This window comes from Aspergillus tubingensis (genome assembly GCF_013340325.1).
Source record: "Aspergillus tubingensis WU-2223L DNA, scaffold_6, whole genome shotgun sequence".
NCBI lineage: Eukaryota > Fungi > Ascomycota > Eurotiomycetes > Eurotiales > Aspergillaceae > Aspergillus > Aspergillus tubingensis.
Window position 1 is genome coordinate 1,446,324 of NW_023336280.1, and position 23,125 is coordinate 1,469,448.

The 23,125-nt window shown below is 49.7% G+C and overlaps 9 protein-coding genes across 9 annotated transcripts; 4 read left to right on the top strand and 5 right to left on the bottom strand.

The window, feature by feature from the left end:
• Positions 1-935: 935 nt before the first annotated feature.
• AtWU_04249 (C2H2 type master regulator of conidiophore development brlA) lies at positions 936-1,405 on the bottom strand (the record flags this gene model as incomplete). Its single annotated transcript, XM_035499360.1, has 3 exons — positions 936-1,056; positions 1,130-1,197; positions 1,259-1,405. 3 exons carry the CDS (start codon positions 1,403-1,405, stop codon positions 936-938), a joined length of 336 nt encoding a protein of 111 aa, XP_035355253.1.
• A 3,561-nt stretch (positions 1,406-4,966) lies between these two features.
• AtWU_04250 (F1F0 ATP synthase subunit g) lies at positions 4,967-5,803 on the top strand (the record flags this gene model as incomplete). The annotated part of the gene is made up of 3 exons (XM_035499361.1): positions 4,967-5,228; positions 5,409-5,493; positions 5,554-5,803. 3 exons carry the CDS (start codon positions 4,967-4,969, stop codon positions 5,801-5,803), a joined length of 597 nt encoding a protein of 198 aa, XP_035355254.1.
• Positions 5,804-6,544: 741 nt separating this feature from the next.
• Positions 6,545-8,725, top strand: rok1 (RNA-dependent ATPase ROK1; the record flags this gene model as incomplete). Its single annotated transcript, XM_035499362.1, has 1 exon — positions 6,545-8,725. The coding sequence occupies one exon, from the start codon at positions 6,545-6,547 to the stop codon at positions 8,723-8,725; it is 2,181 nt and encodes a 726-aa protein (XP_035355255.1).
• Positions 8,726-8,822: 97 nt separating this feature from the next.
• AtWU_04252 (uncharacterized protein) lies at positions 8,823-9,584 on the bottom strand (the record flags this gene model as incomplete). The annotated part of the gene is made up of 2 exons (XM_035499363.1): positions 8,823-9,284; positions 9,384-9,584. The coding sequence occupies 2 exons, from the start codon at positions 9,582-9,584 to the stop codon at positions 8,823-8,825; spliced, it is 663 nt and encodes a 220-aa protein (XP_035355256.1).
• A 1,171-nt stretch (positions 9,585-10,755) lies between these two features.
• On the top strand, positions 10,756-13,308 carry AtWU_04253 (ATP-binding protein; the record flags this gene model as incomplete). The annotated part of the gene is made up of 4 exons (XM_035499364.1): positions 10,756-10,774; positions 10,866-12,251; positions 12,301-13,157; positions 13,216-13,308. The coding sequence occupies 4 exons, from the start codon at positions 10,756-10,758 to the stop codon at positions 13,306-13,308; spliced, it is 2,355 nt and encodes a 784-aa protein (XP_035355257.1).
• A 386-nt stretch (positions 13,309-13,694) lies between these two features.
• On the bottom strand, positions 13,695-14,913 carry AtWU_04254 (S-adenosylmethionine-dependent methyltransferase; the record flags this gene model as incomplete). Its single annotated transcript, XM_035499365.1, has 3 exons — positions 13,695-14,461; positions 14,550-14,810; positions 14,880-14,913. 3 exons carry the CDS (start codon positions 14,911-14,913, stop codon positions 13,695-13,697), a joined length of 1,062 nt encoding a protein of 353 aa, XP_035355258.1.
• Positions 14,914-15,282: 369 nt separating this feature from the next.
• AtWU_04255 (ESCRT-I subunit protein VPS28) lies at positions 15,283-16,136 on the bottom strand (the record flags this gene model as incomplete). The annotated part of the gene is made up of 3 exons (XM_035499366.1): positions 15,283-15,687; positions 15,753-15,989; positions 16,047-16,136. The coding sequence occupies 3 exons, from the start codon at positions 16,134-16,136 to the stop codon at positions 15,283-15,285; spliced, it is 732 nt and encodes a 243-aa protein (XP_035355259.1).
• A 243-nt stretch (positions 16,137-16,379) lies between these two features.
• Positions 16,380-18,764, top strand: AtWU_04256 (mRNA-binding ribosome synthesis protein NOC2; the record flags this gene model as incomplete). The annotated part of the gene is made up of 1 exon (XM_035499367.1): positions 16,380-18,764. One exon carries the CDS (start codon positions 16,380-16,382, stop codon positions 18,762-18,764), a length of 2,385 nt encoding a protein of 794 aa, XP_035355260.1.
• A 468-nt stretch (positions 18,765-19,232) lies between these two features.
• On the bottom strand, positions 19,233-22,006 carry AtWU_04257 (putative potassium transporter; the record flags this gene model as incomplete). Its single annotated transcript, XM_035499368.1, has 9 exons — positions 19,233-19,800; positions 19,851-19,885; positions 19,942-19,952; positions 20,007-20,075; positions 20,138-20,306; positions 20,361-20,526; positions 20,580-21,529; positions 21,585-21,793; positions 22,000-22,006. 9 exons carry the CDS (start codon positions 22,004-22,006, stop codon positions 19,233-19,235), a joined length of 2,184 nt encoding a protein of 727 aa, XP_035355261.1.
• Between the last annotated feature and the right edge of the window lie 1,119 nt (positions 22,007-23,125).

Consider the following 23,125-nt stretch of genomic DNA (forward strand, 5'->3'; position numbering starts at 1 on the left):
ACCACTGTTGGATGGCTAGTAAATGATCTTCTTCTATTGGTAGATTTCAATTACGCGTTTGATGTACCTTACTGTTGTCGTGGACCTTATGTTGTTGTTAACCAAGGTATTATGGTTTCATTTAACTGCAAGGACATCAAATTCGGAAGTCAATCAGGCAAAGCGTTTGTTAGGCGCTCTCAAGCGCTCGAGAATTCCAGATTCACTATGTCAACCAGAATCTAGCTCTTATCTATTGTCCCGCGGGTTCTGATTACTTTCGTAGAACACGATAGCTTTTAACTGGATAAACTATAACCCACTTAGATACTCGAACTAGGTCGATCATGTACCTCGGAATCCTACATATTGCGTCTTATATAGATAATAGTGAGTCTTTCTATGCAGCTCATACTCGGCCTTGTGCTACCGGTCAGCTATGCAGGATGCCTGATCTTGACGATATGCACGTAAGGCTCACATTGTTGGGCTACTTGGCCTAAGCAGGAATATAATTCCACTGTGTTCATAGCAGTTCCATTTGCATTTGTGCATTAAGTGCCGCGGAATATATACCCTATGCAAGTCTTGTGATATTTATACAAAGCTTATATAACAATTAGATCAGGTAATATTGCATTGTGCCGTATTGTTGATACCTTTGGACTAGAATACAGTCTTTATAGTATAATACGGCAAGGACGTTGAAGTATTCCCCAAGTGATAGGTGATTCGAGAGAGACTTGCATAGAACATAACCAATAATAACATAGTATCATACAAAGCAACCATGACACAGAGCTTATTTACCATTGACAGCACCTCCGTCCGGCAAACAAGCTCCCGCTCATCCATTGCGCCACAACATCACATTCAGTATAGTGGTATCAAGTTCGAACGTGGCGAGTAAAAACGATAAGAAGGAAAAGAAACATGATCGTAGACGTTGGTATTCTTTACCAACCACCGGGGCCACCAGGACCACCAGGACCACCCGGACCGCCAGGGCCACCAGGGGGTCCGTCGGGACCACAGCAGTCACCGCAGCAGCAGAAGCAGTCGAGGCAGCAGCAGCAACTATTCAAGATGCATTGTCAGTTCTAATCTAACGAATGTATTGTAGTTAGGGGTTCAAGTTGTGGTTACTTACTCGTCACCGCCAGGTCCAGGGGGAGGGCCACCACCACGAAGGCTCACATCCATGTTGTTGTTGGGCATCTAGTTTGTTCATGTTAGTGTCAAGAGACAAAGAAAGCTAAGGATCAGGATGAAACCGTACAGGTTGACCGGTAACGACACCCTCAGTGGTAGGACCGGCAGGGCTCTGAGGCTGGGTCATCGTAACAGTGTTGGGGTCCCAGGTGGCCTCAGGGGCCGATTCCTGTTTGGAGGACTTGAACCAGCTGAAAATACTGTCGCCGAACATTCTGAAGTAGGTCTTTTCTTTTGGATTCTGATTGTTTGAAGTGCAGAAAATGCAATGCAAGAGAAAGACAGCAAACGTAGGGGAAGACCTGGCTTAAGAATCAAAGGACAACAGGTAGATGGGGCCCAAAGCTATGTAAGGCTATCCATTCAGCATCGCTGTTCATGAAACGAGCCATACTATGAAGAGTTAGAGAGCCCAATCAAGTGAGTTGTCTTCCTCAATTCTGATTCTAGAATTGGACCATGGTCTACGGTGTGGAGACCCACTGATCTTGGCTTCGATGGGCGTTACGTATACACTTGTTAGGCAGACAATTTAGTGTCCAACAGCAAGCATTTGTGATGCGCCTTGTCATTGCTTGTCTATTACGGACTAGAGAGGGCTGAACTAGGTATGTGTGCAGGATCAAGTAGGGGGGCGAAACCGAGCCTGTCTGTATGCCTCGCGAGACTGATATTTTGTGAACATCACGGAGTGGTGCCGACGACCAAATGGATCCAGAATCAATAGAGCAACTCAATTTTCCGCCGATAAAAGATAGCAGGGCAGATCAACCGGACAATTTTTTTTCTGTGGAATGGCGAAGAGATCATCCTATGCTCAGCTGCCAGAACCTTATTGATGTGGCATGGAGGATAAAGCTTAATCCGCCTTTGAAGGCTTGGTTTTGGGTATACACAGCAGATGTTCTGCGCCACGCAGTAAAAATAGCCTCAACTGGGCTTTCCTGCCGGAGATGATGTAGGTGTCACACCAGTCGCACGATCAGGGCGCACTGCTAATGCAAAGCCACCTTTGATTGCGTCGTGGCGCGACACGCAAAAAGGTGAAGAGAAATCTTGAAGTTGGTGGCGCCTCATGACTAAGCGGCATGTGGATCCCCGACATTAGGCTTTTCACGTGACTATATCAGGAACACCAACCATCCTTCCCAGAACCCTTCCATGGATCGGTCCACCCTTGGTCCTCATCAGTAGATCAGAAGCCATGCGTTGAACCCAGAGGGCTGAGATCGACATCAAACAACAAAATCTGACCCCTATAAGTCCACAGTACTTTCCAGATTAGACTACTGGTCGGCTAAAGCAACCAGCCACAATGGGAATGAATACCCGGGACACTAATTAGTCCGACGGTCTATCTTTTCACTTCTCCTGATCTGGAAGTCCTGGCACCAGCTTCGATCTAAAACCCATTCCAATATCACAGCGTTTGCCCGTTTATGAGCACTCGTGCTTCCTGATATGGGCAAACGTGTGCTTGGCTTCATTGCTAGTTGGGGTCCCATTGCTAGTGAACTTGTCCTCGAGCTGATCCTGATAGCCTACCGGAGAGTGATCCAAGTGACTTACTGTACTGGTACTACTTAGGTCTCCGCTTAAAGTAGCAGTCGACGAGAATGCGGTTACTTCTGGGCTGGGATACTGGGCCCTACAGGAGGAGAGCGATTTCCCAATACGTTCAGTAGTCTGAAATCTAACTACATGAGAAGATTCGTCGACGTAATCATGAAATGTGTATATCATATTAGTATATTGATTGCTACTTATACTAAGTCATAGAAGCTATTCACAGAACCCTAATACATCCCTCCATTATCCCCCACCCCACCTCTCTATATATATATTATCACTGCCTTCATCACCATGAAAACCATCAATGCGACTCCAATCCCTCAGCACACACCTTCGTTACCTATTCGAATTGATCAATCAGGCCCAGTATCTTCCTCCCTAGCAACGAAAGGTCATCAAGAGAGACGATTACTCTTCCGTCTATTTGAAGATCGTCGACGAGCCGTTGCCCGACGGTTCCATGTGAAAGCTGTGGAGTCCGGCATCTAAGCCAAATACCGGAGGCCCTTGCCATAAGAAAAGCGGATTTGAGTTCTCCTACTCAGTACCATTATCCTAGTATCCACTATCCCCATTGAGGTAGCCTGAGAAAAGCCCGGGGATCCAAGCTAGGTTTACGTACCTTCATTATAACAGAGATATTTCCTACCATCGATATCGCATGGATCATATCTCCTGGCAGAAAGGACTTCAGGGGCTTTGCCATATCATCTGATTTGAGTAGCATTATAGAGCTGGTGTGCTGGTGTGCTGGTGTGCTGGTGTGCTACTCTGGGTACTTGGAGAAGTCCAGAAGCTGCCGTGATAGGGGGTTTGGTGTATCGTATTTCATAAGAACTGGATGCGATTCAGTACATACGCCTCGTCTCGTACTTGTGCTGGGGTTGTCAGCAGTATGTACACCTGTTTCAATCATTTCGTATAGTGGTTTGTTAGGCTGCTAAGCTAAGGAGGCTTGTACGCAGAACAACTAAGATAAGAGAGCAAGGTGTTATTACATTTAAGGAAGTGTGCTACCAGTGTTTCATAGGGCAGCTGTCAGACTGTATGATCCATTGAATAATTGCTGTGCGTTCAGTGACTACGAATAAGGCTCCCAAGAGATGAAAAGCTATTGATGCAATCAATCGAACAATGATGATCAGCATCGCCAAGGCTTTATCGGAACAGAAGGCTGCTTTCATCTCATTATAGTGGATGCCATGGATGATAGACAGCCGGGGGCTGGTATCGATATGTCAAAAGGAGATGTAATATGAAGAGAATTGATGGTCTTGTAACAATATTCGTTCTATAATGACTGTGTTAGCATAATCACTGCTGGGGTTTGTCCATTGTCGAAAATACATGTGGAACCCTATACACATCAAGGATTCATGTCGTTAGCAAATCTGAATGCTGCCCTGTACCCACAGGTGACGATATCTGGGTATTTGAAGTGTTTGACATTCAATAGCCTGTCCGCTTAACCACGACAGGTGTTTGAAATAGAGACCCCAAACTGGTCCTCTTAATAGATTGCCAGACAGCCAGTCACGCTATATACTCCTCCATGTTCTCTGGTTTGTATGATAGGCCGGTAACTGGCCATAGGTGATATGACTGGCTCTCGGTAGCTGTCAAGGCATAGTGTTAGGGAATGGGTTAAAATGGATGCGACGTGACATATAGCGTGATATTCCTTGATGTGAAATCATATGCCCATTGAAACTTTCTATATGAAATGAAAATGCATCCACAGGTGTTGGGCGAATTATTTCTATCTTTGGATTAGCCAGCTCAAACTGACATGTCGCTTGCGAAGTGATTAGCACGGCCATTCGGCAGAACGGAAGCCTCGGATGTTGTCAGGATACACCGGCGACGAAGTTGACCCAGTAAGTTTAGATATAGTATCAATGCGCGGTTGGCCGTCTCGATGAATGGAAGATGTGAAATAGCCAAGCGTGTTGGATTTGCAAAGATCAAGTTGATGTGATGGTTTGATAAACAAGGCATGAGCGCGGGTGCACGTGACACGGAAGTGGAGGCTCTTCCCTGAACTTCCCGAACTTCAAATCTCAATTCTGGTCCTGCAATTGCGCGACGATCCAGTATCACCGGCTCTTGACCCTACCGCCATTGGACTCTTCTGTCCTCCACCTGCGACTTTCCAGAGTCATTCTTTCCTTTTAGCGTTTTATATCCTCCAGTGGTCTTCAAGATGCCCGCCACGGCGTCCCGTGCCGTGCTTCGGCAATCGCAGTTCCTGACCCGCAGGTCTGCGGTCAGGTACGCTTCTTCGACCTCCGAAGCCGCTTCCAAGGCTGGTGAGACTGCTTCCTCTGCTGCCTCGAAGGCGTCTGAGGGACTTTCTCGCGTCTCTTCGACGACTGGCCCCGCCATCTCGAACGCCGCCCAGGGTCTCGGTAGCGCCCTCAGGAAGGTCGGTGGAAGGACCGGAAAAGTCATCGCTTTTGTCGATTGTAAGCGGACTCTCCATGATGTTTGCAACGAATAACCCCTTTGAATATCCATTGGGATGATACTATGACGGTGGCATTGCCGGACGCCGTCATGTCGTGATTCACTCCTTGAGTGGAGCCATCCCCGGATTTTTGTCATATCTTTCGGAGCATTGCTAATCATTCGTCGTGTCAATGCAGCCATGATACCCCCTACCGTCTACTACTCGAAGGTCGGAATCGAGCTTGCTAAGCTGGTCTTCCGTGGCCAGAACATGACTCCTCCGTAAGCGCCCACAACTAATCTGAACGAACCGTGACCCTTGTCAACTAATACGGATTATAGCAACATGGCCACCTTCCAGGCTTACTTCCAGCCTCTGACCAACGCCTTCCGTAACCCTGCCGCCTTCAAGAACTCCAGCTTTGCTCCCTCGAACATCATCTCCCGCGTTCGTACCGCCAACAAGAAGGAGATTGCTCTGGCTGGTGTCACCGCTGCGGAGATCGTTGGTTTCTTCACCGTTGGCGAGATCATTGGTCGGATGAACATCGTCGGCTACAAGGGACAGCCTGAGCACCACGGACACCACTAGATAAATACCAAGCACTCGTGACTTAGCCTGTCTTCCTTCCCTTTCCCGTTTTCCTTTGTGTGCTGTACTATTGTATGATAGACGATGGAATAAACTGTTGTCTGAGGTTGTGCGATACGAGCAATTGGGCACGTCTCATTTGTTGTTGTCTTAGATTTAGGTTCATGCATGGGGACGGCTATTTGGTTGAATATTCTGGCTGCTTAAGGGGAGATGTTGTGAACCATAGCAGGCAGTCTGCTATCAAAGCGGCACTGCCTTAGGTGACTGATGATCGTATTTCAAAGCTATGACTATTTTAAGGCTATAGGCATGTTACAAAGTTCAATCGGTCTGTGCTGAAAGTCGGTCATGACCACGATACTTGAGCTCGATTTCTGCCTCAGGTGTCAGTGGGATACAATGAAGAATCAGATCTGAATTAAGCACGAGGATTTCAAAGTCCATTATTGATATACGTAGCTAATCCCAAATCATAAAGCGCACGAGCGTCAGACCAGGCAACTCAATATCTCGGGCTTGATGACTGAGAGCTTCGAGAATTATCCGTTTGATGGAGGTGAGGGTTGCTTGCCTCTGATTGGCCCGTGCGGTAAAGAATTTCAGCATCGAAACTTTTTCCTCATTAAGTCCGACTACTCGACAACCATCAATATCAAGCTCGCGATCGCTGGGACTCGGACGCTCGTGTCCCCCTAATATACCTAGTCGCATGGACTGTTAGTTCATATATATTTAAAAATGGATGCGTTCAAGTTATTGACAAGGTCCACCAAGTTCAAGGCTGGTAATACCCTGTCTTCGACCCTGCCTTCCAAAGGCAAGGCCGAGAACCCCCAGCTTTTCCGTGACGAAACGCTCCTGGAGTCAAATGCTTCCGGGAAAAAGAGGAAGCGCACGCAAGCCGCGGGTGATTCAGATGCAGAAGATGGCAATGCTGGCGATCTAGATTTCTTTGGCTCAGGTAAACGGTCTGCGGCCAGCGCATCGGCGAAAAAGGATGAAGATGGACCGTCTGAGCAGAAAGATGCATCTGATTCCGAAGGCGATGATTCGATGGATGAAGTCGAGCGCCGGACGATCTTGAACTCTCACAAGATCAAGGTCACTGATATGCGTGACTTCGAGGAAGTTCAACCCACTCAGCCTCAGAAAGAGGAATCTAAGAAGAAAAAGAAGAAGAGAAAGCAGCAGGAAGAGGAGCCTGCTCAAACGCTCACTAAGAAAGAGCAGAAGAAAGCCCGGCGGTTGTTTCCGGAGCCTTTGATTTCCTTCAAACAGCTGCGCACCAAGTACAACATTTCCCGACGACTCGCGGAAAACATTGCTGAGCAAGGCTTTACTGTCCCTACCGAAGTTCAACTAGGAAGTCTTCCTCTTTTGCTCGGAGACCAATCGGTGGCTCAGAAGTCGGGCACCGGGAAGAGTATCGAACCGGATCTACTGGTCGTTGCGCCTACAGGAAGTGGCAAGACGCTATCATTCATGATTCCGGTGATCAACAAGATTGTCCGGCACCATCACGAAGATCCGGAGGAACGAGGTATCTTGTCTGTTGTGATTGCCCCGACAAAGGAGCTTGCTAGCCAAATCGTCAACGAAGGCCGCAAGTTAGCTCTGGGAACCGGTGTGAAGATCACCCTGATGAAGAAGGGCATGCGTGTGGTAGAGCGTGATGACGAAGACGATAGCAAAGATGTCCTAGATGAAGATGATTCGGAATCGTCGGGCTCTGAAGATGATGAAAAGGCTACAGCAAAAAACAGCAAAGGGAAGGCGCCCGTCACTAAGAGCGACATCCTCGTAACAACACCATTGCTTCTGGTTAACGCGCTCTCTGCAAACCGGACGAAGCCGTTGGCGACTCTCCCTCTGGTGAGGAATGTGGTTCTGGATGAGGCTGATGTTCTCCTGGACCCTCTGTTCCGCGACCAAACACTTGACATCTGGCGCTCCTGCACGCATCCTGAGCTTCGAGCAAGTCTCTGGTCAGCGACGATGGGGTCGAATGTCGAAGACCTCGCTAAGTCAACGATCAAGGAGCGGAAGGACACTCTAAGCGAGACCAAGTCTTATCCGCTGCTTCGTCTGGTGGTTGGCCTCAAGGACTCTGCCATTCCAAACATCAAGCACAAGCTGGTTTATGCTGCCACCGAACAAGGAAAGCTGCTCGGTCTTCGTCAGCTCCTGCACCCCGCCGCAGCATCATCTACGGACATCCGTTTACGCCCACCTTTCTTGATCTTCACTCAGACAATTCCCAGAGCAGTTGCGTTACACTCAGAGTTGCGCTACGATATTCCTCCCGAGGCGGGTGGCTCGTCACGTATTGCTGTTCTCCACTCTGAGCTATCAGACGGCCAACGTTCCGAAATCATGAAGCAGTTCCGAAAGGGTGAAATCTGGATCCTCGTCACCACAGATCTTTTGGCCCGTGGCGTTGACTTCAGAGGTATCAACGGGGTTGTTAACTACGATATCCCGAATTCCGCTGCCGTCTACGTCCACCGTGTTGGACGGACGGGCAGAGCTGGCCGTGAAGGTGGCATTGCAGTCACATACTACACCAAGGAGGATATTCCTTATGTCAAGAGCATCGCCAACGTAATCGACGTCAGCGAGAAGCTACGGGGCACAAATGAAGACAAGTCGGTACAGAAGTGGCTGCTGGACGCTCTTCCGGACCTCAGCAAGAAGAAGAAGGAGGAGCTCAAGAAGCACGGCGTCAAGGCCAGGCAGACCCAAGGCACGAAGGACGACAAGAAGATGAGGATTAGTACCAAGAGTGGTTACGAGAGACGCCAGGAGAACAAGAAGAAGGCTCTCATCTCAGCCAGCCGCAACAGGAAATCTCAACCACAGTCAGGCGCAGACTCTGGCAGTGACGACGACAACCAGGGCTGGCAAGGACTTGAGGACTAGGCTCCTATGGATGTGGGTTGTGCTTAACCCGTTGGTGTTTCTGTACAAATATGAAAAGTCTACCTTACGATTCCCCAAACCAGCACTTCAATATAGATCACGAATTATCATTTTTTGTTTTTTGTACAGGCTGTTCAATCAAGTTCCGCTTCAATCGCAAGGGTTGGAAATCATTATCCAATTTGCCCTGTTCCTCCAATACACGCTCTAAATCATCGCCATCGCGATCGTAGTATAGCGCCCAACAGCCATCGTCTTCTTGCACTGCCACAAACTGCCTGTTCTCCTCCAGTGTCACCGTGGTCTCCTCATCCTCCCAATCCCACGGCCCAACAACATGATCGCAACTCGATGACCGGTTCCCATACTTCATTTCATGTGTGTTAGTATCGGCGTATAGCCAACCCAACATCGGCGGGTTATCTGAGATGGTGGTCGCTAATCCAAAACCCCGCTTGAGGTGCTTCATATGGTCTGGCTCTGGGTACTCAATATAAAACGCTGCCGCGGTGTGCGCGGGGACTTTTCGCTTCGAGGGCACAGGATCATCGAGATAAACCTATTATATTAACATAAATCAGTCAGCTCATCAGACTCACTTGACATACAAAACAACAAAGAATAAGAACTATATCGCAGCGAAAACACTTGATCGCACCTTGAAGTCCCTCAGCACCACCCGTAACCCTTGAACCTCATCGTCAGGTTCCTCATTTGGTGGTGGTGCGACATCAATATTAAACTTTGCCATGCGTCGCTCATCATTCTTCCTCTCATTTGCTTTGCGCTGTTCACTCACCCCCATGGCCACGCCGGTGACGGTGGGGATGGCGGTAATTGCTAGGAGACCGATAACCATGTTGATTGCTAGGTTCTTTGCGCTTGTTGATTGAAGATTGAAGGTAGACGATTTGACTAATAGAGAAGCGGTATTTTGGGGAGAGCTAAGCACTGAGCATCATATTTGTTTGTATTAAGTACAGGCGTAGAATCCAATATCACTTATCGCTGGTGGCGGTGCCGAGCGTCGTCATATGTCATCGGTGGCTGACCGGGGTTGCTGCCTGATTGATGCCTGGCTCATCGAAGGCTCCAGCAACTACTCTTTGTTGTCTCCACCCTCCGATCTATCCATCTACATCCTATGCGCTTCCCTTCGCGAGTCAACACGGAAAGATCATGACTACTTTTCTCTGGAGCATCCCAGGAGGGGATTATAAGTACGGCATGCGCTCTATCCAATGCCTTGGTAGCCAATCATTCTTAGGCATTTTCAGTGGCCTCCCAAATATGGACGCTGACTCGTGGGACGTACTGAGCCCGCGTTGTTATTGGCTATGAAGCAGTCCATACCATGTCGCAAGGGTTATGCGGCTGAACAGACGTGCCATTTGAGATTACTAAGTATTTAATATACGGAGTGGAAGCTTTGCAGGTACTATTATGGGATCCCTTCCATCTCAAGGCCGACATGATCATCCGGATACTATATTACAATGTTATGATTCGACTGCCATTGTGATCAGTGTAAGCTCGCAGTTAGTTGTGTGGACTCAACCGTTGAAAGTGGTGGTGCTACCTACCATAGGTATGTGGCATTCAGGGTCGGGAATGCTGCAGAAATCTAGCAATGTCATTACCTGGAGCTCTGGCGAGTCGGTCGTTGTTGGGCGAGACTTTGTGAGATACAACTAATTAACATTATACGTAGTTTGAGCCAATTCAGCTCGATTACAGGGCGTGGTTTCGAAGCTATGCATATTTTAACAAGCCGACTCAAATTGCTTCAGGTACCGGCTGTCACTGATACCGTCGCATGATTCATACGGGTGTGATGCAGCAGCAAGGGGCAGCATTTACAAAATTGTCTAAAACAGGAATTAATCACCTCTCATAGTGACAGCCCTGCCATTCTCTCATATAAGTCTAGATAAGCCATCAAATATCCTTGGAATGAAGACCACCACCATGTGCAACTCTTCGCATTCGTCTGCGGCTCAAATGAGGACCTGGTTGTGATGCCATCCACAATGGTCGATGAAGGTAGAGGTAAGCCTAAAGATTGTACTCCCTCCTAGTGTGATCCTTGTTTACTCGTTACTGTTGGTGTCTGGGGTCCGCAACGATTAACTTTACAAAGCACTGCACCGTCAGCATCCGTATGCCCTTCCTGCCTGGTTTGTAGCGGAGAATGTTAAAACCAAATCAGAGCATCGGGCACCAATCCGTCTACATCAAAGTAGTAACCTTAACTTTCAAAGCGATAAGGAAGTGGGTCCCTGTACGGATACTAATGGAGACGGTAGAAGCAAGAATGGGATTGACGAGGACCAGACTGAAGCTGCTGATGAGTATGTCTTCCAAAAGAAGCGATACGCAGAACTATATGACCTTGCTGCTGCTGCTCTACTCAGCAAGACTTCGTTTCCAAAAGTGAAGCGAGGTGGCATATGGCCTTGCATGGCAGTGGAAGTTGAAAGTTCTGCCTGCGCTACAGCCATCATAGAACACCTAGCAGGAGATATGGGTGCATCCTGCATCTCGGCTGGGCCCGAGGATCTGTATAAGCTTGCTCGTGAATTTCATCAACAAGACGAATCGGCTCGGCATCACGAATGCCGCTCTTTTTGTGCAGACCCTGTGTGTCAAAGTGAAAATAAGCCGTCAATATTCTTTAAAGAGACGATAGAGATTACAGACTCAGCCATCGGTCTCAGTGATGACCATAGTGACACTGACTACGCCATAGTCGAGGATAGAGATCAGATGATCAAATATCATTTTGGAGACGAAAACAGTCTACGGAGTCAGTGCTCAATAGAATCTATTTTGAATGCTCATTTGGCGAAGATTGAACAGAAGCCTTCGCAATCTGAACCCCGGAGCACGGCCTCAAGACAAAGCGATCGACTTATACTCCACCTTCGCAACTCTTACGAGATTGATTGTATATCCTACGGTATCATTCAAAGCTTCAGAAATGCCATCATGGAACGTTGGAAGAATAATGAGCTTGTATTGCTTATCATCAGCGATATGAACCATGACACTCGACGGGAACTTAATATCACACCTTCTTTTATTGTTTGGTTCGATGACCCAAAGTCACTAAAACACAAGATTGCATCAGAAACAGAGAAGAAACAGCTCGGTATTGCGAGAAGAGCTAGAAAACTGAAAGGGTCTATAAGAGAAAGGCTGCCCATAGGCTTCGCTTCCGAGCTGCTATCCGACGCCGTACACTTGGATATACCGGACACTTTGTTAACTGATTTCCATGATGACATGGACTACACGCTGATTGCTTGTCAAGTTTTGGGGCGGGTTTGCGTCAAAGGGGTACTGGAACTGAGTGACATACTCGAAGTCTTGCAGCGTAATAGTTGCGAGCAACCGCAGCCGCCAGAACCCTCAAGAACTGAGCCTCTGGAAGTTAAGGAGCCCAGCTTCTCCGAAACGGGTGATACAACTAGGAAGAGTTGCAACAAGTTCGAGCTAGGGCTCTCAGAATGCATCATCGACCCAGGTAAGGGCGTCTATAGCCAGATTCTGACCCAAGGCTTACCGGGTAGCAGAAACTCAGAAACACACCTACGACGATATTATTCTGGAGCAAAATGTGAAGGGCCACATAAGACGATTGGTGCACTTTTCGAGAACCCAACTTGAGGATTCCTCAAAGACACCTCCGGAACAACCTAGGCCTACAGGAGTCTTAATTCATGGACCTCCTGGTACTGGGAAGACCCATCTAGCTCATGCAATCGCCAACGAGTCCAGAGCGACCATGCTCCGAATCAAACCAGCAGACATCGTCAGTGATGTTGAGGGGGATGCAGAGAAAACGATCCATGCCGCATTCACACTAGCCAAGACGCTATCACCTTGTGTTCTGTTCATCGACGAAGTCGATGCCCTGTTTTACCGTCGCTCCGCTGACGATCACTCCTGGCGACGAAGGGCCCTGGCCCAGTTCCTCCAAGAAATGGATGCGCTATCCCAGGATGAAGACACGCCCCTCGTCCTCTGCGCGACAAGCCGGCCCTCAGATCTAGACGAAGCTTTCCTGCAGCGATTTCCCAACAAGGTTATGACAAAGCCTCCAGGCGAGGAAGAAAGACTCAAGATTCTGCAGACATCCCTCAAGGAATCAGAAATTGACCCCCAAGTCAGCCTAGAGGCCCTCGCACGTCAATCAGCCGGCCTATCTGGCTCAGACTTGCGCTCACTCTGCGGACAAGCTGCGTTGCACTCTACCATGGATGATACATCCTCGCAGTCAACGGGTACCGAAATCAAATCCCCAACCAAATCTCATCTTAAAGCCCAGCATTTCGCCGAGGCTCTTCGAGACATCAGACCTAGTGTGTCGAGGGGTTCTCAGACCGACATAGAAGCACCTTCTCGGCTCGTCACTCGTAATAGTATGAAGGTATGTCCGCCTAGCACTGAGATTCTCTAGCTTGATACTTATTGGGATTTATTTGTAGTCTAGTCGGAACGGAAGGAATGCGAGAAAAGCGACAGTTGAACCATGTATTCCAGAGTCCCCTGTATCAGACAACGAGACTGCTTTTCTTTAGCCGTGACAGAATAATGGGGATGCTTATATTTGGCTGGAGCTTGGCTAGACCAAATCAAGGCGACTACTTTGGTTATAATACTCAATCTTGGTCTGGAGACCTGCAAATGCGGGTGGCACATCATTGAAAATAGGGGATAGGCATATTGCCCGAGTTGGCAGCCTCGCTCTGAACAATGCAACCATTCTACTATCGTTTCTATATCATTACCTTGCAAGCATTTCGAATCGAACAGTGTTCCATGTATAACGGATCCGTGGCTCTATTCTAGCATCTAAACTATAGTTCTAAGCAATCAATCAGTCTACGTCTAGACTCTATCATCGTGTCTCGTTTTTCATCGTGACGTCGTGGATAATATCTTCCCCCGCCCTCTTCTGACCTCCCTAGAGCTTCTCGCTCCATCCCCATACCGACCACCAACACTTCACCTCCAACGCCCCCCCATCCGCCGACTCCCAATCGTCATACCCAATCTCCTCGCCCTCGTCCACCACTGCCAACCCCAACCGTCCCATCCGGTCCCGCAGCTCCTGCACCTGAGGTAGATACGCATCCCGGAGTGGCATTTCCAGCACAACACGGGCATCCAGCCCCCTACTTAGCCAATGAGTGATCGTGTCGACCAGCAACTTCGGGTGACTAGGCGAATACAACGGATCCGCAGCAAGGATGACATCGTACTGCTCTTGTGCAGTGGGCAGCGGGTCCGGGGTATCAGTCCAATCAAGAACACCCGTCGTGACGACGCCGCCTGTCCGATTGAGCAATTCAACGTTGAGAGCTGCGTTGTGGGCTAGGTTGGGCACAATGTCCGGAAGGTCTGTGAGATGGATCGTGGCTGATGAGCCGCGCAGTGCGGCGAAAGAGAGGCCCACGAGTCCTGTTCCGGCGCCGAGTTCGAGGGCGCGGAGTGTCTTGTTGTTGTCTGGGCGGGGTTGCGGGGTGGTGGACGTGGTAGGGACGAGGTTGGGAGTTGAGTCGAGAAGATTGTGGAGGCGGCGGGAGAGGAGGTATGAGGAGACCCAGGTTTTCATGCCCAGGTTGTCGGCTGTTAAGGAGGGTTCGTGGAGGGTCAGTGTGAATTCTTCGCCTTCGAGTCCATCGGATGTGGTACTAGGGATGCTGAAGACTCGGGACATGGCGGGCATGGCTATTCGCTCGAAGAGCAAGACATCATGTTAGATGCGGCAAGACAATGGCGCAATAAGTACTACAAAAATAATATCAGTTCTGCGTACCGGTTCGACCGGAGCGCTCGCTGAGTCGTGCTGCAGCGGCGTCCCAGACGGCCTCCCGGAGTTCGTCAGTGTCGAGCCATGCCAGCGGGCTGGCAATGATAGATGTCAGATAGCGGGTCACTCCGGCTGGCTGCACAGTCCGGCTCTTTGTCGCTTCATGGGCTACGGGCCCGAAACTCCGCGGTTTGACTGTTAGCAGGTCGAGGGCTTGGATGAGCTCAGTGCCGGACGGTTTAGTATGGATCTGGGGAAGATCGAACACTGAAGCAGGCTTATCAGTACATTATCGCCCCGAGATGTTAGGGGGAAGTTCCGAGAGAGAAGACGTACCGTGGAGAGGCTCGTCGGGATCGGCGCTTATCATGTTGCAGAAGGCTGAGGGCTGATTAGTCCGACTACGGATGGTGGTAAGTCTATGCGGAGAACGAGAAATCGAGGCTCCAGTCTTATATATCGGTGTGCCTGTGGCAAAATAAGATTGGGCGGTTCTGGATGCAGGGCAGCAAAAAAAAAGTCGTGATTTCCAAAAGAGGAAAGGCCGGCGGGGACTGTTCCGCGGATCGGAGTCGCCGCCCCAAAGATGGGCCGAGATCAAGATAAGAGCATGGATCAATGGCAAACAAGAACAAGCAACTTTCTAAAGCAATAGAACTAATCTCGACTTTGGTATCGCACCCCAGACGCCAGGCACCATTCCTCACTAATACCAGTGAATAACTCCTGCAAGGCAAGTTCAACCCAAAGTGGCCTTGAACCCCAGGTATGCTTGCTCAATGTCAAATGCCAACTCCCGGGCCTGGTCTTCACCGAGTTCCTCAGTCGCACGCATCTGATTCAATGTGATCAGCCACTGGATGATCTTGCCCCGGTTCTCGAAGTCGACGTCGGTGACTTTATTGACGGACTGGATCACTTCCGACAGAAGCGGGTGCAGTGCGTCCTTGGACACCATGTTCAGCTTCAGTGCATCCAAAAAGGTGATGAAATTCTCGGTAGCCGTCAAGATCAAGCTACCAGATGCTCCTGCAGGTCCTGCTGCTGCTGGAGCCATATTCGCGGCGGGTGTGCTGTGGGAGGCTTGTTCGACTGTCGCGGGGAGGCCGATGCGGAGACGTTCAGTGGCGCGAGGGCATTCCAGCTACACAGGATCAAGCCGAATGGTCAGACTCCATCGTACAATAAGTTCACGATGTTGATACTCACCTCCCAGGTACGTTTGAAGGTCTCTAGATCGACAAACTCGTTCGCAACAGTCTCATCGCCCAAACTGGACTTGTACTGTTTCAAGAGCCGGGTACATGTCTCCGTGTACTCTGCTTCCGTAACCACATCTTTGATATAAGCCTTCTCCAGGCCATCCAAAGTCACGATAATACCGTAGATCTCAGCCAACGACTCGTAGAGATCCCGCTCCGCCGCGCTGGAAGCTAGTTTTACTTCCTACCGCAACAGTTAGTCGGTGATCTAGCAACCCTTTTCATCCTCCAGGCGACTCACTTCATCAAGGTTGATAGATGCCGCCAACGCCGGGTTTGGCGTATAGCTATACGGCGTAGGGGCGTACGCCAACGGTCGCTGGGTATACATGATGGTGCGATGAGGGGAAGAGATGATTGGCATCATCGCGAGGGGAAGGGAAGGCGGTCACCATGACGGGGACCCACTCACCGCCCCATTCTGCCGCAGGATGTTTTTTTCGTCTCCAGATTTTTCTTGGGCGGAATTTCCGCGTGCTCGAAGTATCTCGACTGCCGTCGTGGTCCTTTATTCTACTTTTCCCACATATTTTATCCTATCCGTTCGGTCGGGTAGGCAAGCACCTCGGGCACAATGGCCGGATCTCAGAAGAAATCCACCAAGAAATTCGAAAAGAAGCACCTGAAGGACGTTCTCGAACGCCGGAAGGCCAATGCGAAGATCAAGCAGCGCAACCACCTCAAGGACAAGCGTAAGGCCGATAATGCCAAAGACCGCGCCAATCGAGAGGAGGCTACCGAGGAGAGCCCCGAACAAGTTCAGAAGCAAAATGCTTTCGCCGATATGAACGTCGACGACTTCTTCGCGGGCGGATTCGATATTGCTGATTCTGCCGCGGAGTTGAAGAAAGCCCGGAAGAAGGATGTCACACCCAAGATTGGCAAGCGCAAGCGCTCCGATGAGCAGAAGGAGGAGGAGGAGGCTTCTGCTGCTTCCAGCGCTGAGGAGGAAGGCGCTAGCGACGAAGACGAGGACGCCGCCTCTCAGTCCAGCGACGCCGATGACTTCGAAGCACACAAGGACCAACTCGAGGCGCTGAAGGAGAAGGACCCTGAATTCTACAAGTACCTGAAGGAAAACGATGCCGAGCTGCTCGATTTCGGCGACCACGGAGACCTTGCGGAAGTGGACGAGCTGAGCGAAGGAGAGGAAGAAGGACCGGCCAAGAAGAAGAAAAAGGCAGCCAAGGAGGAGGAAGAGGAGACCATTGACAATACCCTCACTATTGCGATGGTCAAGAAGTGGCAGAAGTTGATGGAGGAGCAGCACTCGGTCCGCGCGATGAGACAGGCCGTTCTTGCTTTCCGCGCCGCCGCTCATATCAACGACGACGCCCAAGAGCAGAAGTACTCGATCTCCGACCCCGACGTGTATCACCAGGTCCTGGTGACAGCCCTCAGCACCATTCCCCGTGTTCTCGCTCACCACCTTCCGGTCAAGGAGACCGCCTCTGGCAAGATCAAGGTGTCTCTGGATTCGAAGAAGTTCAAGACTCTCACGCCGCTTATCAAGTCGCACACATCGTCGGTCCACGAGCTGCTCACCAACCTGTCCGATGAACAGACTCTGAAGCTCACCCTCTCCTCCATCGAGCCTATGCTTCCCTACCTCCTTCAGTTCAGAAAGCTACTCAAGGTCCTTATCAAGACCATTGTCGGCATCTGGGCGGACGTTGCTACTACCGAGGCCACGCGCATCACGGCCTTCCTTATCCTCCGCCGTCTCATGATTATCGGCGATGCCGGTATTAAGGAAACCGTCCTCAAGGCTTCCTACGAAGGTGTTGTTAAGGGCAGCCGCAACACGACCGTGCACACCCTCTCTGGCGTGAACCTCATGAAGAACTCTGCCGCGGAGCTCTGGGGCGTCGACCAGAACGTCTCCTACACAACAGGCTTCAACTTCATCCGCCAACTCGCCATGCACCTTCGCAGCAGCATCACCAACACGTCCAAGGAATCTTACAAGACCGTCTACAACTGGCAATACGTACACAGTCTGGACTTCTGGTCCCGCGTCCTTTCCCAACACTGCGACGGCCTCGCCGAAGCCAAGGCAGGCAAACAATCCGCCATGCGCCCCCTCATTTACCCCGTCGTGCAAATCACCATCGGTGCTATGCGCCTAATCCCCACAGCGCAGTACTTCCCTCTCCGCTTCCAACTCACCCGCTCCCTCCTCCGCCTCTCCCGCAGCACGGGCACCTACATTCCCCTCGCCTCCAGTCTCCTCGAAGTCCTCAACCTGTCTGAGATGCGCAAGCCCCCGAAATCCAGCACTCTGAGGCAACTCGACTTCAACACAGCCATCCGGGCACCGAAATCCTACCTCCGCACACGCGTCTACCAAGACGGCGTGGGCGAGCAAATCGCCGAACTCCTGTCCGAATTCTTCGTCCTCTGGACAAAACACATCGCCTTCCCGGAACTCTCTGTCCCCATTGTCGTCTCGCTGAAGCGCTGGCTGAAGCAGGCTAGCTCCCGGTCGGGAGGTAACAAGAACGCCAAGGTCAATCAGATGATCCTGCTGCTCGTGCAGAAGGTGGAGGCCAATGCACGCTTCATCGAGGAACGCAGATTGAGCGTCTCTTACACGCCGAGAAACCGTGCTGAGGTGGAGACTTTCCTGAAGGATCTGGACTGGGAGGCTACGCCGCTCGGGGCTTTCGTTAAGTCGCAACGGAAGTTGAGAGAGGAGAAGGCTAAGATTCTTGAGCAAGGTAGACGCGAGGACGAGAAGCGGAGGGCTCAGGAGAAGGAGGAAGCTGGGAAGGATGTCATTATGGATGATGTGATCAGTGAGAATGATGACAGTGATGAGGACGATGAGGACGAGGTGGAGGATGAGAGCGAGGCTGGTTCAGGTGATGACGGTAGTGAAGATGAGGAGGAAGAAGAAGAAGAGGAGGAGGAGGATGAAGATGAGGAAGAGGTCGAGTTCGAAGAAGAGGAGGATTAAGCTGTTTAATCAGGCTCCTTTTGTACCCTTTTTTTTTCTTTTCTTTTTTTCACTGTCTTGTTATATATCAGTCGTAGCTTTATGGGATATATCTTGTCTGGTCTGCTGGTGTCAATATAAAAGTTAGAATACGTGTGTGGTCAAAGCTGTTTTGTTCGTATGTTGCGCCATACTGTATACCACTATCCAAAAACTACCGAGTAGGCTGCAAGTGCCGGGACAGGTCTATGTGCAATAACTTGATTGAACGCATAATGTATAGTCTAGAGACTCGAAGGAAATCACAGAATTTCACAAACAAAATCACAAACAAGATAATCACAAGAACAATAACAGATCAGAAGAAACAAAAAGAATCACTGCACCAACCACACCACATCTTACTACACCTCTTTTGTAACATCACCTTCACCATACAACCCCACAACACAGATATTCATCAACCGAGCCCAATCAAATTGAGTGAGCTTAAACCGAACCTATAGGCATCTTATCACTCCCCCAAGCACGAGACTGCTCTCGTCTCATAGCAGCATCTTCCTCCTCGGCCCACTCAAGGGACTCGTTCGGCAGCATAACAGCGCGATCAATAGCGACCGGAAGACCCCTGTGGCGACCGCGCAACATAACAGCCGCCAGGATAAGCTTGCTGATGGTATGCCATGAGGAACAGAACGAGGCATTCGAGCTCGGAAAGCCCACACTGATGCCGACGCAACCGTAGGCGGAGACGACCTCAAAAATAATGTTCAGGGTCGAATATGCCACGGGCATGCGGCTGTAGTTGCCTGATTCTGCGATGGCAATGAGGAAGACCGCGAGGGCGATCCACCAGAGGTCATGGCTCAGCTGGGAGCGCAGTTGCTGGTGGACAAAGTAACTGCGGGATGCTTCGGGGGTGGATGCATTTTGGCGTCCGAGAAGGTGGTGTCGGACTAGTTGGATGAACATGTTTGGAGAGGTTTTCTCTTCGACCTCGTCGTCGTTGTCATGGGCGTAGATTCCGAGAGAGCGCTCTTCGTATACGTTTGTGTTTCTGTGGTTGTTAGTGGGGGTTTGGGAAGGAGAGAAACGGTTGTTACTAACCTCATGGTGACTAGCACTGGGTATGCTGATACATACTACAGGGGGTTAGTCTGGTGATTTTCTTTTGGCTATGGAGTACTGATAAACTGACCATCATAAGAACTGTGGGACGTTAGTATAGTTCTGGTCAAAGTCTGGGGGGAGTAAAATGCTTACCATATAGAACAAGTAGTCCTTGACGGAGATTCGCAATCGTGACGACGTAGAAGCCGCCCGCTCGTACAGCTAGACAAAACAATGTATTAGACAAGATGTTTACCCATAGCGAAGTTGTGCTTGATACGAACCACAGGCCTGGAACAGTCCGTCTAGGACCCGATAGCCCGTCGGCAAGCTTTCGATCTCCTTGTTCCCGATTGAGAGGACTTCAAAGCCAGCCCAGTCGATCGCATTCAAGATGATAATGGTACCGAGCAAGTACCATGTATGTCTCCTTGGGAAGAGATTTGTGTAAACCTATGCTTTGATTAGTGTGTGAAACAGTGCAGAAATCTGAGGTTGTTGGCATACTCTTCTGGGATGGTCAAGGATGAAGTCTAGGGTAACCTTCCAGGTCGCCCATGACGGCTTATCCGGGATAACGCATCTCATCGCCCAGATAATAAACCGCAAAAAGCATGGGTAGAGCGTATTCCCAGATAGAATCAAGAATGCCATGGTAAGCAAAGGGTACGCACTATATAACGATCAGCATACTTTCAATCGTAACACACACATGGGAGATCATACTTTGTCTGGAACGCAGTCATATTCGCATCCAAGAGCGACATGCCACTGTTCACAAATGCGGACACGGCAAAAAATGCGCCTGTCCAGAAAGGCGATAGGCCGTTTGCTCGAGGTATATCTGGATGATTCACTGCAATCCAGGTACCCATCCCAATGATACCAAAAAGGAGGAATAGGACCCAGTAGAGGGCAACAATGACCAGCAGTAAGGAAACAGCCTTATACTCGACACCCCCCAGTCTCTCTCGCTCTTCAGGGGTAAGCCCATGGAACTGGGAGTTTCGTGCGATAGATCCTTTCGATCTGAAGTACTTCTGTGTGCCCTTGATAAGGCCTTTGAGCGCAGGTAGGTCTGCTTCTTCATCATTCTGAGTCATTATTGGCGCAGCATCTCGGGGGTGGTTATTCAAGTCAAGACGGGCCCCAACGCCTACCATGGGGAAAACGCGGTGGTGGTGATGGTGCTTCTGACGTGCCCTCATATGGCTGAGGGTGACTTGATCATCGTCGACCCATTGAATTTGGTCGTCAATTCGTACGCTGTCGCAGTTTCCCGCAGGTGCAGCTCCGGCTGTCACCGCGTGCTTAACGTCAACAGTAGCACCGTCAATTTTGGCCAGCTGATAGTGTTCCAAAATTGGTTCAAGTGAGGTCGATTGAGGCTGATGATCGTAGGCCTTCGTGTCGTCTCCTACTAGTTGTTGCCCTAATGCTTCACGGGCACATTCAAGTGGATTGTCTTGATGCTCCGCTTTATGGGCACGTCCAGGTAGGATGCCTTGTTGCTCGAATGCTTTACGCGCACGTTCAAGTGAGATGCCCTTGAATTTGGCTTGAAACGCGCCCATCCTGACGAAAAGCACCGTAATCGAGATGAGAATGGCATGGCCCAACAATAAGAGTGCAAAGAGAATAGACTGTTGGAACGAATTCAGAGAAGAAAGGTCGACCTGTTACGGGTTACTTTACAAGCTCTGGCGGGGGAAGCAAGCCGAAGCAACATACGGTATTCAATCCAGCACCCGTCATAGCACTGATACACAGAAACAAAGAGTCTGTGTATGAAACACTGCGCCGTGGGGTCGAGGACCCCCAGAATATGACGCTGCATATCAAGGACGTCGCAATGAAGTACACATAATGAAGTGTAAGAAAATTGAATGGCGGAAGCATGGCAATTATGCTTCGACTCAGAAGCTGCCGCCAGCCTCGAGCTAGAGATCCGTCATGTCAGTAACTGAGGATAACTAGTTTGCGGGATCTAAGATGGAGGATATAGTAGTGCCTCTCCTTTCTTACATGCTTCTGGCTGCTTTCGTAGCCATGATGATATGCAAGGGGCAAAGATCCAGGCCAATTTAGAGGATTACAGCGGGGAAAGAAAGGCACCTAGAAGGCATTCAAGCAAAGACGGACTTACAAGTCATGCTGGCAAGCTGCGACGCGCGCAAGATTTGTCAAGAAGATCAGGCGGCTGTGGGGGGCGCACACCGCTAGCCACAAGGGTTTTGCAAAAATTTCTGAAGGGTTCTTAGACGTGTACGATAATTCATGTTTCGATTTCTGATCAGTCGTAGCATAAGCAGTCCAGTCAAGGTCACTGATGGTAAGATGACCTGAATGGTAAACAATATGAGTGGGTAGAAAGCTTTGGTGTCGACGCAGTGCTACAATAGATAGCAGTAAATAGTAGACGCAGGGTTTATCTTCGGCAAGGGTCGCGATAGTAGTAGCTTGGGGAAGGCAAAACAAAGTTCGGAATTTCCTAGTTTTTGATCAAATAGTCAAACTTGGAAAGATAAAATCGGCGAAAAAGCGTATGTTATTCCATTGCAGCGAACATTTCGACTATAAGACTCAGGTTGTTCAGAAGTTGTTGTGTTTGTAAGAAAGAAAGAGCGAAAAAGCCTGCGGCAAAGAAAAAACGGCTGGCGGATTCGTGGGACGGCAACGTGATTAAGCACTGCGGGCCGAAACTGGATCTTCGCCTCCCGCTGGTTTCGGCTTCATTTCCCCTCTCCCTGTAGGGCTCTTCTTCCTCCTGCTCTCTTCATAGAGAGCTGCCATCAAAAGGAAAAGAATTGACAGCCTTATTGTCGTATGAATATATACGTATTTGGATGGTAACTGCTCATGATATCTCCAGCACGATTGTTCACCGCTCTTTTCTGAGGCTGTTCTTGTTGCTTGATTGCCACGGGTGCCATGTTACCCTTCCCAAAGGCCTGGATAATAGGACTATTGCAAGACAGTGGCTTGGGTAGTTTATGACATATGCATCGTAAGCTCGGGATATCAGTCGTGGCTGGCAAACTAATTGGAATTCAATATCAGTATTCATGCGGCTTTTGCCACGTCTTCTTTTCTATTGCCTCTTAAGGGAAACACGCACTTGATTTCCCGGCTTCTTTCGTCTCTTCAAAGTGTATAAAACAGCTATGTTCAAAACATACATTAGTCGTGGGCTCCTTAGGTTATATTATGAACATCCCATAGTCCTTCGAATCCAGGAGTTGGTGTAATGCCTTACAAGGCTGGGATGTCGT